This window comes from Wolffia australiana, chromosome 14 (genome assembly GCF_029677425.1).
Source record: "Wolffia australiana isolate 7733 chromosome 14, ASM2967742v1".
Taxonomy (NCBI): domain Eukaryota; kingdom Viridiplantae; phylum Streptophyta; class Magnoliopsida; order Alismatales; family Araceae; genus Wolffia; species Wolffia australiana.
Window position 1 is genome coordinate 6,236,139 of NC_135848.1, and position 16,628 is coordinate 6,252,766.

The 16,628-nt window shown below is 42.6% G+C and overlaps 1 protein-coding gene across 1 annotated transcript; it reads left to right on the forward strand.

The window, feature by feature from the left end:
* Nucleotides 1-1,058: 1,058 nt before the first annotated feature.
* EMB1270 (Pentatricopeptide repeat (PPR) superfamily protein) lies at nucleotides 1,059-10,659 on the forward strand. Its single transcript, XM_078586548.1, has 5 exons — nucleotides 1,059-4,609; nucleotides 4,727-4,924; nucleotides 5,419-5,509; nucleotides 5,606-6,665; nucleotides 6,762-10,659. Exons 1-4 carry the CDS (start codon nucleotides 1,098-1,100, stop codon nucleotides 6,149-6,151), a joined length of 4,347 nt encoding a protein of 1,448 aa, XP_078442674.1. The 5' UTR covers nucleotides 1,059-1,097; the 3' UTR covers nucleotides 6,152-6,665; nucleotides 6,762-10,659.
* The last annotated feature ends 5,969 nt before the right edge of the window (nucleotides 10,660-16,628 follow it).

Below are 16,628 nucleotides of genomic sequence, written 5' to 3' on the forward strand. Positions count from 1 at the left end.
TTAGTGACATGTGGCTAGGTTATTCTTCTGTTTGATGCTGAAGTTCTTGGCATTTCTAGATCATGGACACATAATCTTGGAGAATAAATATGTATATAGTTCTCTACCAACTACTCGGCTATAATTATTGTGTGAATTCAAAACCCACAATATGTATGTTACAACACGAGGGGCTAGTGTTAGGCCGCATGATATCCAATATTGGAGAACCAATATCCAATATTCGGGTAAAATCAGGGCATTTTCGAATACCTGGTATTGGATATCAGATGGATATTGAATATCCATTCAATACTGGAAATCGAGATGGAAATCATAGGCATATGGACGAGGCAGATGCCAGTATCGGATATCTAATCTGTTATCTGATATCCAAATATCTGGATATCGGATATCAAAACCTGTACCAAAAAATTGTATCCAGATAACAAAAACACCATCTGGATATTGGTTTTGAAAATGAGCGCCCATTGTCCCATATAAAGAAAAAGGTTTATATATATTGGATCGCGTTGCTCATGCTATTGGGCCCATTTTGGACTGACCCAGACTGAGTATGAAATATTAATTGAACATTGATGAAAACCTTTAAGACAAATAATGAATGCTCAAGTATACAATATATATAGCTCCTATATCTTACTTACGCATTAATAAATTATTCAAAATATAACTATATTGATATGTCAGATAGTGAAAAAACTGATATCCAATATTGTCATCCCACCCTTGAGACAAAGCCGGATGCCAGTATCTAATAGCGACACTGTAGCAACTGATCTCTGATATTGTCTTTCGTTATCCGGATATCGGATTAGCCCATTTCCGAAGTCTGGTTCAGCATCCGTCCTAATATCGACACCCGTCCCAAGGCCTGCTGTATTTTTTTTAAGTTTCCCTAGTCATTCATCATTATCATCAACATTTTATCATCGTCATCATCATCAGTAAAGAGTTAATATGTGGTAAAAGAATTGCCTAAATTGCAACTCACTATAGTAAAACTATCATTCCTTGAGATATATAAATATCCTCACTTCCTGGGGTTGAGAGAGGGAAGGAGAGAGAGAGAGAGAGAGATACAACCTCTCATCCGAATGGCGCTAGCAGGGAGCGCGGCAGCGGCGCTCCTCCATCTCCCTCCCCGGCGGCGGCGCCACCAATCTCAGCCGCGGACCGCCGCCGTCCGAGCGGAGGCGCCGCCGTCTTCTTCCGAGGCTCCTTCCCCGAAGCCCTTCGTCTACGACCGCGCCTCCCCCGCCGTCCGCTGGCCCAATCTCGACACCTCCGACTACGCCCCCGAACCCACCCCCGCGCCCAGGTTCCCACCCCCGGACCCAGACCCGGACCCCGGCTCGGTCGCCTTCTTCTTCCCCGCCGACGACGACGACCCCCCGCTGTCGGACCCCGGCCCCTTCCTCCCCGACCAGACCCGCACCCGGTCCAAGAAGATGACCAAGCTGGCCCTCAAGCGCGCCAAGGACTGGCGCCGGCGGGTCCAGTTCCTGGCGGACCGGGTCCTAACCCTCGGACCCGGCGACCCGGTCGGCCCCCTCCTCGACGCGAAGCTGGTCCAGACCACCCCGACCGACCTCTGCTTCCTGGTCAAGCTCGTTGGCGCCGCGAGCTGGCCCCGCGCGCTCGAGATCTTCGAGCACTTGTCCCTCCACCGCCGACACTCCGCCGGCGGCCCCCGCCTGGCCGCCGCCACCATCGCCGTGCTCGGCCGCCACGGCCAGGCCGCGCTCGCCGAGAAGATCTTCTCCGCCGCGGAGAAGAACAAGGACTTAGCCGCCGCGCCGCAGCTCTACAACGCCATGATGGCTGTCCACGCCCGAGCCGGGCGGTTCGACGAGGCCCGGGCCCTGGTCCGCGCCATGCGGGACCGCGGGTGCGAGCCCGATTTGGTGACCTTCAACACGCTGCTCCACGCCCGGGCCAGGTCGGGGCGGGTCCAGCCCGGGTCCGCCCTCGGCCTTCTCCGGGACCTCCGCCGAGCCGGGCTCCGCCCCGACACCGTCTCCTACAACACGCTGATCAGCGCCTGCTCCGGCCCGGACGAGGCGGCTCGGGTCTTCGACGACATGGCCGGGTCCGGCTGCGAGCCCGACCTTTGGACCTACAACGCCATGATCGCCGCCCACGGCCGCGCCGGCCGGCCCGCCGCGGCCCGCCGGCTCCTCGCCGAGCTCCAGCGCAAGGGTTTCTCCCCCGACGCCGTCACCTTCAACTCGCTCGTCCACGCCTTCGCCCGCGCCGGCGACTCGGCCGCGGCGGAGGAGCTCTGCGCGGAGATGGCTCGAGCCGGGTTCGCCCGCGACGAGGTCACCTACAACACCATGATCCACATGTACGGGAAGAAGGGCGAGCCCGGCTCGGCGCTGGCTCTGTACAGGGAGATGGACCGCGGGCCGGACCCGGTCACGCTCACGGTCCTGGTCGACGCGCTGGGCCGGTCCGGGAGGATTGAAGAGGCGGGGAAGGTGGTGCAGGAGGCGATGGCCCGGGGGGTCCGGCCCGGTCTGCGCGCGTTCTGCGCGCTGGTCTGCGGGTTCGCCAAGGCGGGTCTGTGGGCGGAAGCCCAGCGCGCGTTCGGCCTGCTGCGGGAGTCCGGGGTGGCGCTCGACGGGCTCGCTTACAACGTCGGGCTCGAGGTTTCTCTCAGAATGGGGGATTTGGGGAAGACGATGGCCGTCTACCGGGACATGGTTCGAGATGGGTTCAGCCCGGATAAGACCCTCTATCGCGGGCTTCTTCTCGCCCTCGGAAAAGCCGGCAAAGACGACAAGGTCGGAGAGCTCGCGGCCGATATGGAGAAGGTCATGGACTTGGGTTCTGTGTCTTTGATTCTTGTCCGGGCGCAGTGCTTTGAACTGGGCTTGGAGGTCCTCAAACGGGCCGTGGCTAGAGGTGATGAGGTTGATGAGGAGAGTTTGGTGTCCATCTTGAACGCTTACGGCTCCGAGAAAAGGGATGATGAAGCCCGGGTACTGATTGATTTGATCAAGGATCGTTGTCCCAGCTCTCGGGGATTCCTCCGTCAGGCTAACATTATCATGCTCTGCAAGGAGGAGCGATTGAAGGAGGCGCTCTTGGAGTATGATTACGACCGGGGGAACTTCAAAGTTCAGGCCTTTGAGGCCCTGATCTTGTGCTGTGAGAAGAAGGGTGCTCTTTCCGAGTCCTGCCAGTTGTTCTCGGATATGGGTTTTGTTGGGATCAAGCCGTCTAAGATCATCTTCCGAAGCATGATCTCGGCGTACTGCGAGTTGGGTTTCCCGGAGACCGCTCAGCATGTTTTGGATCGAGCAGAGAGTTTTGGTCTGTTCCTGACAGGTGACATTTCCCCCTATCTCATGCTAATCGAATCCTTAGGGAAATTGAAGCTTTGGGAGAAGGCAGAGGGGTTGGTGGGGTGTCTTAGGAACAGATTTCAGGCCAAACTTGACAGGAAAGTCTGGAATGCGCTTATTCATGCCTATGCGGAGAGCGGGCTCTATGAGAAAGCTAGAGCTATCTTCAACATCATGATCAGAGATGGCCACTCCCCGTCTGTGGATTCTATTAATGGGCTCATGCAGGCGTTGATCGTTGACGGGAGGCTGGAGGAGCTGTACGTTGTCATCCAAGAGCTCCAAGATATGGACTTTAAGATTAGTAAGAGCACCATACTATTGATGCTTGAAGCGTTTGCAAAGGCAGGAAATATATTTGAAGTGAAGAAAATTTACCACGGAATGAAGGCAGCCGGGTACCTGCCCACCCTGCATCTCTACAGGACTATGGTCTGTCTCCTAGCCCGCTCAAAGCGCGTTCGAGATGTTGAACTGATGATCTCTGAGATGGAAACTGCTGGGTTCAAACCTGATCTTTCCATCTTCAACTCAATCCTGAAGATGTACCTGAACATTGAAGACTTTAGAAAAACGGAAGAAGTTTACAAAAAGTTGTTGAATGAAGGTTTTCAGCCGGACGAGGATACTTACAGTGTCCTTATTTCGGCATACTGCAAGGAAAACAGACCAGAAGAAGGCTTGTATTTGATGGGTGAGATGATCAGCCATGGGTTACACCCCAAGCTTGGCACATATAAAAGCTTACTGGCCGCCTTTGGTAGGGCAAAACTGTGGGAACAGGCAGAAAGTCTCTTCGACAAAATTCGGTCAACAGGGCAGAAACTAGATCGTTCTGTATACCACGTCATGTTGAAAATTCACAGGGACTCGGGGAACCACTCAAAAGCTGAACATGTTCTATCCCTGATGAAAGAAGCAGGTGTGGAACCAACAATCTCGACTATGCATATGCTCATGGTTTCTTACGGTGATGCTCGGAAACCTAAGGAGGCCGAGATGGTGCTCAATAACTTGAGAGACTCAGGATTGGGCATTGGGACCTTGCCATATATGTCTGTCATCGATGCATATCTAAAGAATGGGGACTATGATTTGGGTATTAAAAAGATGCAGGAGATGCAGATCCACGGAATCGAACCCGATCATAAGATATGGACATGTTTTATCCGTGCAGCCAGTCTGTGTAGTGAGACTGACCAAGGAATGGTGCTTTTAAGCGCACTCCGTGATGTCGGGGTAGATCTTCCAATGAGGTTGGTTGGTAGTCTCTAACTCTATGGATTTTGACCCCCAAAACCCAGAAATTTCTCTTCTTTTTGTTTGGTAATCATCTATCCAAATAGCATCTTGAACTAATATTTGCTTCACAGGCTCTTGACAGCAAAGGCTGAGACACTAGTTGTAGAGCTTGATAGCTTCCTTGACCGACTTGGATTTGAGGAGGATGCGTCCTTCAACTTTGTCAATGCTTTGGAGGATCTGCTTTGGGCATTTGAGCGTCGAGCCACTGCTTCATGGATTTTTCAGCTAGCTATCAAGAAAGGTATTTACCGGCGCAATGTGTTCAGGTAAACATCTACGCTAGGTGAACTTCTATCGAGAAGTTATTTACCCTTTTAATTTTTTTATTATTTTATCATTATTTGCATGCTTTTCATGGTGTGTCCTGACTCTTTTTGGACCAAAAGAGCTCTGTTTTAGCTAACTCGAAAAAAAATGTTTTCTGGAGTAATCAGTAAACCTATGGGAAGAAGGGAAATAGAAGGCTTACTAAGAAAAAATAATTGCACGGTGTTCTTAAATCGTTCTGCCCGGTAGAAATATCGGTGTTGAAAGTTACTTTAAACGGTAAGTTCTGGGCTAGCTGAGTGTGGTTTTAGGTAAAAGATTCTCCAAAAAAATTGTTGAACTTTCCAAATTACTGCTATTCCTCTAGTCATGAAAGCGTTTAAAACTTGGAGCATTATAAGTATGCAATGTATGGCTGCATTCATCCACATTCTCATTAATAAAAAAACGACATTCTATGGTAGCAAAAGTTTACCTGCCAACATTGATCCAGGGTGGCAGAGAAAGACTGGGGAGCAGATTTCAGGAAGCTTTCTCCCGGCGCCGCCCTCATTGCTCTCACCTTGTGGCTTGATGATATGCAGGTGAATCCCTCTCCAAAACTACAGCTTTTTCGTCTAAGATTGATTGAAGAGGATGTCCAGATTGACCCCTTTGATGTATTTTCTATAATTCACCAGGATGCATCACTTCAGGGAACGCCAGAGTCTCCGAAATCCGTAGTCCTGATCACTGGAACATCCCGCTACAACATGGTTTCTCTGAACGACACATTGAAGACATACCTGTGGGAGATGGGATCGCCATTTCTGCCATGTAAAACTCGCACTGGTTTGCTTGTGGCGAAGGCTCACTCCCTCAGAATGTGGCTGAAGGATTCTTCATTCTGCACTGACCTAGAGCTGAAGGACGCTCCTTCCCTGCCAAAGTCCAATTCGATACAACTGGTCGACGGTTGCTTCATGAGAGCAGGGCTGGTCCCTGCATTCAAAGAAATATTCGAAAGGATGGGGCAGGTGAGGCCAAAGAAGTTTGCGAGGTTGGCGCTCATGTCTGATGAGAAAAGAGACAAGGCTATTACTGCTGATATCAATGGGCGGATGGAGAAATTGGAGAAGATGAAGAGGAAGGAGGTGGATGTCAGATCTAGAAGGCCGACGAGGCTTAGTGACGGAAAATTTATGAGGAGGCGGCATCGTACCCACACAGAATCGACATCACAATGATGAAGATGCCGAAAGAGTTTACTAGCTCAGCACTGACGTTGGATTTCAGTGGAAGGATGGAGAAATCGGAGAAGAAAAAAAGGAACGAAGAGGTAGATGTCGACTCTAGATGGCTCAGATCGGAAGAAACATGAGGCGGTATCGTCAACAGATGATTTGATCCACGATTAATACTTTGATTAGCAGCTTCTTTTCTTTCACTATGAATGCTCTGAAGCAACAGGTTCATGGCAAATCAAAAAACGAGACGGCTAATTTCACCTGGTCTTGAAAGGCAGTGACGTGTCTTTGTACAACCAGTGCAAAGATGATCTGCTACGATGGATTCAACTTTTATTCACACTTTCCATAATGCAGCCTTCGTCTACCAAATTTAGTGGCGGTTGATTATGATTTCTCGTTAAAGAGAGGTATATCTTTGATCTTGGACCCATTTTTGTGTTCATGAGGCGAGAAGGGGCTGCGCTAGGTTCTTTCCCCAGGCAGTAAGACGAAAATTGGCCAGGGAAACCAGGTAAAATGCTGATTTATTCATCTTTCCTGTTTACACCTCCCTCTTTACTTGTGGTGATCCCTTACCTTCTCTGATTCTGAATTGCTTACTTTCCAGTTGATGAGGAAGAAGAAAATCTTTACTTCCTGGATCAGATAACACAAGTGACACAGATCTCACCCACAGGCCTCATGATGGTAAAGGTCTTATCAATTCTTTATGACTCATTAATGTTCATTCTGAAACTCTCGCTGTCTCGAATATCATTGAGACCCTAAATTAATGCTCCCTGCTTCGCACAAAAACTTTGAATACCTCATGTTCTCAATAAAAACATCGTTACATATAATCAGAACTTTTGAATGAACTTCTCCAGACAAAATGCTGAGTTGAGTCCTACAGTTTATCTCTCTCCCAACAGTTGCAGATATTAAATAGACTACGATAATAAGTTTAATTGGGTTGAAATGTTAGATGACGGATATTGATGCAGTCTACGAGGAATTTGACTGTTGCAGATAACAAAAGCCAAAGAAACTGAGCTGGAACAATTATCATAGTGATGTATGCCTAAAAAACAAGGATGCTTCAAAAATGTCAAGGACGCACGATAAATTGAACTGCAAAAAGAATAGAGAGTTTTCCCAGTAGACGTTGAACTTGGACATTACAAGTTTAAGAAGAAACTAAATATAAGCTTACGGTGTATTATTCACACGAAATATAGCTTGATAAGACATGATAAAATTCAAGTGCTTCTACATTGAATATTGAAATTTAGTACTATTTATGATGTATTCAACATGCACTTGGAATATTAGTTGAATGTTGATAAATACTATTCCCGGAAATATCAGAGAAGGGGGAAAATGAGATCTGGTCAACAGGCCGTTGACCGAGATAAGTAATGCGGGAGGAGAGGGACCTCTCTCCCCTATAAATAAAGATCCGCAAGGGAGGGACAGGTATGTCCATCTTTTCTTTCAAAACTCTTGAAGAAGGTCCCGAGTCGTTTGAATCGGGAAATCCAAGAAGTGGCGGGAGAGCTCACCGTCGCTTGGGAGGAGGAGCTCGCCTACAAGGGGGGCGCCTAGGAGCGGGATTCATCTGTCGGAACTGGGGCCATCGCCGTCGAGGAGGAGCTCCAAGTGGGAGACGTCTCGTTGAGGAGGGGGAGCACCACCGGGGAGCAAGAGTCTTGTACCTGGAATTATCCAACTATTCGGATACTTTGGAACATATTCGACCTTATATGCAGGAAATTCATCCGATCGGAATCGCATAGACCCTTACGCTATCAATCTGGTATCAGAGCCTACGATCCTCGGATCCAAGAGTTATCATCCAATTATCGAGTTATCTGAGTCAAGAAGCGGTTGCAAAAAATCAAGAATTAAGAAAATTCAAGGATTCAAGACAATCGCGAGTTGTTGTTCATCAAGAGCAAATTGACGAGCAACCTCCAGAACAAATAGAAGAAACGGGGGGCAAAGGCAAGGAGAAGTGTGAGGATGTGCCGGTACCAGCTGAAATATTAGTTGGAATTATGCAGCAATTGAAGGCTATGAACTCCAAATTAGAGGCGATTCCGCCTCAATCTTCAAGAAATGTGCACAAGGATCAGCCCAAGCACGGGAGGGTGCAAGTAATTCAAGACTCATCGATGGAGCAAAGGACTATATTTCGCAAGGGAGATCTGCCTTACTTTAATGGCGCTAATGCGCAAATGTGGCTCAACTGTGTTGAGAGGTTTTTAAAAATTCACAAACTCAACAAGGAAGAGAAGCTTCAACTAGTCTCGTTACACATGGAAGGAGCAGCCCAAGGGTGGTATATATATACAGAGGAGAATTTTGGGTTTGAAAATTGGATGGGATTTTGACATTATTTTGAAAAGAGATATAATTTTTCAATTAGATCCCTGTGTACGCAGTTAATGAACCTCGGACAAAGAGGTACTGTATCTGAATACAGATCAGAATTTGAGGACCTGGTTGCATTCTTGTCGCATGTACTCAATGATATCCAGGAGACTGTCTATCTTAATGGGTTAAAACCCGAAATCAGGGTGGAGCTGAACAAGTACAGGCCTTTCGGGATCCAGGACATCATGGATTATATTCTAGAAGCTGAGAGTAATCTAGCAATTTTGGACGCTCAAGAGCATCAAGATCGAGCAGTTACCAATCTCCCCAGAAGTAACCACACCTACAGCAATGCGAGACCGCATGTGACAATCAGGGGTGAAGGGCGACCTCAACACCAACCCCCTTGAGAAGTTCAAAGCACAGCTAGAAATGAAGTGGTGCCCAGAGACACTAAAAAGAAAATCACAAAGTTATCCACTGAGGAATTCTTACAGAGAAAGGAGAAGGGTTTATGCTACAATTGCAACGAGAAATATACTCCTGGTCATAGATGCCATAAGAAGCTTAGCATATATATGATACAAGAAGATTGTGAAGGTGACAATCAACCAATCACCGAAGAAGACTTGATGCAACTGGACGAAGGACCCCTCTTACCAGGAGAATTCATGGCAGTGCAGGCAAGTAAGCAGAGGCCTGCTAAGCAATTTTGATCCTTCCGATTGTGGGGAAACTTATATAATCATCAAGTTGAAATACTCATTGATGGAGAAGCAACTTATAATTTCATTCGACCACAAGTGATACAAGCTCTACGAATTCCCATCAGCCCTTATCACAAGTCCAGGATTGCGGTGGGAGATGGCTTCTGTAGACAAACAGATGGAATTTGCCTCAACCTACCTATTTCATTTCAAGGGCTCAAGTTTGAGCAAAATTTCATCCCATTCCCTTTGGGAAGCTGTGATTTGATTTTGGGGATACCGTGGCTAAAATCCCTGGGGTGGTTCCATTGCAACTACCACCACCTCATTATGAAGATATTTTGGAAGGGGCAAATCAGAACCATCATCTCAGATCCTGAGTTTAATTCACTTAGGTACTCACAATTCGAATTTGAAAGGGCGCAAGAGGAGTGGAGGGAAACCATCCTGCAGAGCCTAGCTGTGCAAGGGTAATCGACCACCCAACATCATGAGGTACATGTTCTATCCCTAGATCAAATTTTGCGTGGGATAAGAGATAGATATCCTCAAGTCTTTGCACCTCCTAATGATTTACCACCCAAAAGAGATTGTGACCATCGAATAACTCTCATTCCGGGGTCCGGACCTATCAATAAAAGACCCTATAGATATTCCTTCCAGCACAAGAATATACTAGAGCAATTGGTCCAGGAATTATTGGATTCCAAGGTCATTCAGCATTCTAACAGCAATTTTTCTAGCCCAGCCCTACTTGTTAAGAAGAAGGATGAAGGTTTTAGACTCTGTATTGATTATAGGGCACTCAACCAAATAACTATTCCTAATAGGTTTCCCATTCCATTGGTCGATGAGTTGTTGGAGGAACTGCATGGGATGACTACATTTTCAAAAATAGACTTAAAGTCCGGCTATTATCAAGTGAGAATGCATCTGGATGACGTCCCCAAGACAGCTTTTAAAACTCACCATGGGCACTTTGAGTTTAATGTGATGCCATTCGGTTTAACCAATGCCCTGGCAACTTTCCAAGCATTAATGAATTCGATTTTCTGGAAGCATCTTCGAAAGTTCATACTTGTCTTCTTTGATGATATATTAATATACAGCAAAAACAGCAAGCAGCATGATCAACATCTCCAGGAAGTGTTTTCATTACTCTCTCAAAACCATCTCTATGTTAACCCAGCTAAATGCAAGTTTGGGGCTTCTCAAATTGAATTTCTGGGACATGGCATTTCGGCTGCTGGAGTGCCGACTGATCCCTCAAAAATTGATGCTATTCAACAGTGGAAGTTGCCAAGTACCATAAAGGAGCTAAGAGGATTTCTAGGGTTGACGGGTTATTATAGGAGATTTGTATCAAATTATGCTGCTATTGCTCAACCCTTGACATCCCTATTGAAGAAAAATTCATTCAAGTGGACAGAAGAAGCAAGCAAATCCTTAAAATCATTAAAATTAGTGAGTATACTTTTTGAGTTGTATTATTAGTTGCTAGGCTATAATTTCAGCATTCAGTACAAGGCGGGCAAGAAGAACATAGTGGCTGATGCTTTATCCAGACGACCACCTACATCGACCGGGGAATGTAATTCTCTGTCCATGACGCATTGGCTCGACAAAATCAAACTTACACAAGAAATTCAGGAAGATCAGAAGTTGAGAGATATTACCTGAGACTTACAACTGGGAAAAGAAACTATATTTCACATTGCAATTGGTTGATCTGAATGTCTTATGCCACTACCACATATGCTGACCTCTTCTTCATGATGTACAAACATCCCACACGTGATGTCATCAGTCTGTAGCATCATTGTGGAAAAAGCACACCATTTTTAAGGCTTAGAAATCCATGCATATAATAACTCCACGAATTCTACAAATTTGTAGGTAATTTTTTGATAAAAACTTAACTATATTTTTTCCAAGTTTTCCAAAAATTTCAACCCTTCATTTTGATGAGTTTTTAAAATGAAAAAACAACATTTAACTTTTGAGGTATTATTATTTAATTTTCTTAACTGGCTCAAGTGGGTGCCACAACATGGTCAACAAAGACGATGAGATAGACCAAGACAATGTCCTCCCCCCTCAACTGAGCAAACTAGCTGACAGATCTATTGAGCTGCTGACTAGATCACCAAAGAAGCTCATAGGGATGTGTGGTATCTTATCGGGGTCAGAAGTAGGGACTTATTGGCCAACTGATAACATGCAAATTGATGCATTAATATAATGTGAAATACAATTAATTATGAGTATAATTTATTTTAATTTTCATGTTATAATATCATTTGATAGTTAATTTCATATTTAGATGAATTTCATGATTTTTCCTTCATTTTGATATTTTCTCACAACTTCCTGCCACGAATACATCTTGACTTGAATTTCCTAGCAAACAACACGTGTTAAATATTTACCAAACATTAGATGCCGGTACAATGATTGGTGCATGGTGATTTGATGTTTTCATGGTTGTACTCAAGCACTGGGAATGGAGAGTCAACCAGAGCATTTGTTAGGAGAATGAAGAAGGGGAAGATTTCATGACAAAAGACCCCCTTAATCATAAACATTAGAGATAGGGACCTCAAGGCTGTGATGCAGCATTATGGAAGAGAAGAAGTAGTTCGTTGGTCCAAATCTCATAGAAGGAGGGTGGAGTTCTCCTTAGTTCTTCCTTTTGCATCTCAATCTTCACATTAGGAGAGGTGATGACTTTTCAAAAGCATCTATGAGCTTTTGAGGATTATTGTAGCATTGAATTTTCACAGCATTATGGACTTTTCTTTAGTTCTTCTCCGTCATGCACCTCAATTTTCAGACTAGGAGAGGTGATGATTTTTAAAAAAGCATATTTTAGCGTTGCCTCCTAGAGTGGTTGGCCACCAGGACAGAAGGCAGCTAGAGCTTAACACGTTGCATCTACTCTGATTCTAGTAAGATTTATTCTCATTTATTTTGACTCCCACTTGCATCTTCCAAAGTGTGTGGCTTGGGCAGCACATACAAGGCCTTGTGTGAGTCACTTAATTAAGAGTGCTTCTGATCATATATATAGATCACTTTAAAATCATTAAAATTAGTGAGTATACTTTTTGAGTTGTGTTATTAGATTGGTTACTATATCATCGACACATTAAATTCTTTTGACTTTGACCTGGATTAGCTTGATCATTGAAAGAAGATCAATACATTTCATTTCTTTCGTTCCACCATGTTTGTACTTTACTAATCATAACATTAAGATGTATTAAACATTGTTATCTATGAATTGACTCGTTATCACAATACTTCACATCAGGAGCTTAAGGTTAACTTTTAAATGTTATTGCATAAGTCTCATTAAGAAATGACTGTCTTCATACAAAAAATGAGCTTATCATCCAAAATGTGTTGTTTAACAAAGACCACCAAAGTGGGATTGTGGGAAACTGAGAATATGGACCTAGCTGTTACTTGTCTCATGTTAGTTTCATCACTAGATTTTCTTATTTCTCCCATCTGGGATTAACATCATCAGTTGGTGCCCAGTGAAGAAGACATCCATATCTTTGACATTTAAGATTTATTTGATATGTAATTACATGATACCCATTAACCAGTAAAAAGAGTTCATAAATACCTTTAACTCTTAATAGTGTGAGAATGATGTGCAAAATTAGTCTCAAAATTTTGAAAATTTTTAATATATTTTGAACTATAATTATGTTCAATATTTTATTATCAAGCATGGTTCAGGAAATTATTGAAAAAATAAAAAAATCCTGATATTTTTTAATCTTGACTGATAATATGGTTAAGCGCATAATCAAGGCATTCTTGACCCTATGGTTTGGCTTCATTGGACATGCCACATGGAACAAACTGATCTCTAGGTGTCCTCAAAACATTTAATGCATTCCAATTGTAAGTCATCACATTGACAAACGACACAAACAAACCATGAAAACTACAAACAGTTTCTTGGATTAAACATTTTCTTCCTAAGGTAGGCCAAGAAGTACTATATATAATTTATTCTTCTAGAATAATAATAAAAAAATTACATTTTTTATTACACATTTCATTCATAATTTATTTATTTAGATCATAGAAATCGTTATTCTTGTGTGAGCTTAAGAGTAAAGTCAGAGGAAATTCTCAATAATGATCTTATTATAATGAGAATATATTTAAGTAATTTATCATGGATATATTATTATCATAAACATTATTATTTATAAAACATTTGAGAAGGACATGAAAATATCATAAAAGAATAATACAATGTGCTATCTTATATGATGAGTACAATATATCTTGTAACCTTTCATGTAGATACGCTATAAAAAATATATGATCTTTAAGGAAAGACTTCATTTAATTTATCTACATGAGTCCATGAATGGTATTGTACTTAAATGTTGATCAGGATGATTTATGACATGGTAGAATTAGTAGTAAAAAATTGATACACTTAAGAGTTTTGGGTTTTATAGCCTTGACTTCGATGAAACAAAGAGGATTCATGAAGCAGAAGAATATGAACAAAATCCAAGCGACATTTAAAACCTAATCAACAAAACACTTGAGCAAGATTTGGATTTGTGATTTCTCAATCTCTGTGTGATGTGTTGAGCTGTTCAAATGTGCAGCCTATAGAATTACCCGATCCCTAGCACATTAGATTTCCTCCATCCTAATGAGCCCTCTTCATACTACACCATCATCATTACACTGTACCAGTCACATCGAGAATAGAGAGGAGTCAAGGGGAGAATGGAGAAAGGGATGAGAGGAGAAGGGGTGCCAAGCTATACCTCAAGCTCTAAAAGATACAAAGAAGAGTGTATCAACTCAATCATGAAACCTTTATGTCATCAATTATTGTGTATGTATAGTCCCTCACCTACTTGATTCTCTTAGGATGACTTTGATTACAAACAATTGTCAAATCTTAATCATTCATCAGAATTAGTGATTTGGTACTAATGTGCTAAAAAATCATTGGAAAATTCTTGGCTGATATTCCATTGCCTAGTGTTCGCTCGTCCCGATACCGGTACCGGTACCGGATGCCGGTATCGAGACAGATGCTGTATCGGATACTTGGAAAGGCAATTTCCAGTATCCGTTATTTTTGATATCTGGATATCGGATATCGGTTGCTACAGTGCCGATATCCGATACCGATATCCGTCTCAATGTCAGCATCCGTCTCTGTCTCAGGGGGGAGGATGACGATATCGGATATCGGGTGTGGATATCAGTTTTCGATATCCAACATCGATATATTTTATAAAAATATATTTCATTCATTATTAAAGAGCGATTAGGCCAATCAACTTGCGGTAGAGGGTATTTAGAGCTTTTTAATTTGATTATTGGCACTGTAATATATACAAGTCAAACTTTTTTTTTTCTTCCATATGGGATAACAACAGGATTCTGAGTTTAACAAACTCTGAATACTTTATCCCATATGGAAGATAAATAAATTTTGGGCTGTATTTATTAGACGAAGTGTTAATATCATAAATATATATTATATATAAGTCGATTATAATATAAAGAAAATCTATCGATATAATATTATTTCATTTAATATATATACCTTGTGTAATATATACAGCGCACGATTTTATATATCTTCCATATGGGATGACAGGATTCAAATTTTAATGTAAACTGCGAATCCTGTTATCCCATATGGAAGAAAATAAAAATATTACTCTGTATATATTAATAGAGTTTGATAACTTATTAAAAGGTAAGTCATTAGATTTAAATAAACCATTGAATGAGATAGATAGCTTAATTTTTTTCAGTCGATACCGGTTCTGATATCCGAATATCTAAAACCGATATCTGGCATCCGGTATCTGTCGCGTCCCTCTACCTATGGTATCCGGTACCGATATGCGTCTACCCCTCAGAGACAGATATCGTCCAATATCCGATATCTGGCACGATCCCATTTTTTCCCGGATATCGGTTGGGCAAACCCTACCATTTCTTTACCCCTGGATGTCCTTGCATTGTCTTAATTGGATTGTATGCTCTTATACTGAGGTCAGATGATCCCATCTTAACCATTCAATTGTCTTCAAAGAAGATATTCCTCCTCTAAGAAGGTGACCCAATTTGCTAACAAAATTTTTTTCCTTAGGGAGGTACAAGTAGTATCCATGAGTTTCCTTTAGATATCCAACAGATATACATAACAGAATCTCTGGTTCTTGCTTATCGGGGTTGTGCCTTTTCAGATGGACTTAAGAACCGTATATTATATCATATGTAAAGTTAGATTTCTTTCCCTTCCACATCAAATATGGTGTAGATGTCACATACTTGCTAGGTACTACGTTCACCATACTTGCCATTTTTTTAATTGCATATCCCCAATGGGACACTAGTAATTTTGAGAAGCTCATCATATATCTCATGATATCCAATTCATTAAGATTTTTCCTTGCTAACACCCAAGTTATAAGTGGTGAGTAGGGAGAAGTCAGCTGAGTTAGAATGCCATTATCCTTCAAAAACTGTATGAGCTCCATACTAAATTATTCTCCTCTTCAATCTGATCAAATAGTTTTAATACTCTTTATTAATTGTCTATCTATTTCATTCTTAAACTCCTTAAACTTCTCAAATGCTTCAAACTTATATTTCGTCGAGCAAACCCATCCAAATCTAGAGAAATCATCAATCAAAGCGATGAAGCAAGGATAACCATCCCTTGCTTCGACATGCATCAGACTGCATGCATCAAAATATATCAGTTCTAGTATATTTGTGGTACACTCATTCTCGAGAACAGTAATTGGGTAGCTTACCGATAATGCAAGATTGACAAGTAGTGAATGATCCAATATCAATTGTTTCTTATTCTAGTATGTCTTTGGCTTTCTCCGCTCCTTAAGAATGGTGATTTGGGTAGCTTACCCATAATGTGAAATTCACAAGTAATGTATCTTTTCAAAGATTTTTTGATCTTCTTAACTTGGATATTATAACAAGAAACATCTACTTAGATATTATAACTAGAAGCAACCAGCATATTCTGAAAATGAATAGAATAACTCTTATTCAGTACGGTCACAATATACCCAAGTCTGTCCAAAAAAAGAAATAGATGTGACAAATTTGTTCAATAAATCTCTAGAGGAAGCTTAATGTTCATTGTTCCCATTATTGAGATTGAGGCTCATCTCTCTCTACCTCAGTCACTCTTCTATGCCACTCTCACTTACACACACATCTCTCTTTCTCTATCCTACTTGTGGTGTGCAGTTCAAATTTCCACACAAATCTGCACTACATGTCATGCAGAGTGCTTGGAGCGATCAAATTTTCACACATTGTGCAAAAATTTTCACCCTACCACAAGGCCATGTTTATCATTATCCCTCTCTATG

Bases quoted from the DNA above. Each gene is read 5' to 3' on its own strand.
- EMB1270 (XM_078586548.1), top strand. From the start codon at position 1,098: ATGGCGCTAGCAGGGAGCGCGGCAGCGGCGCTCCTCCATCTCCCTCCC. The intron at 4,610-4,726 runs GTTGGTTGGTAG...TTTGCTTCACAG, and splicing joins GGGGTAGATCTTCCAATGAG to GCTCTTGACAGCAAAGGCTG. The intron at 5,510-5,605 runs GTGAATCCCTCT...ATAATTCACCAG, and splicing joins TGTGGCTTGATGATATGCAG to GATGCATCACTTCAGGGAAC.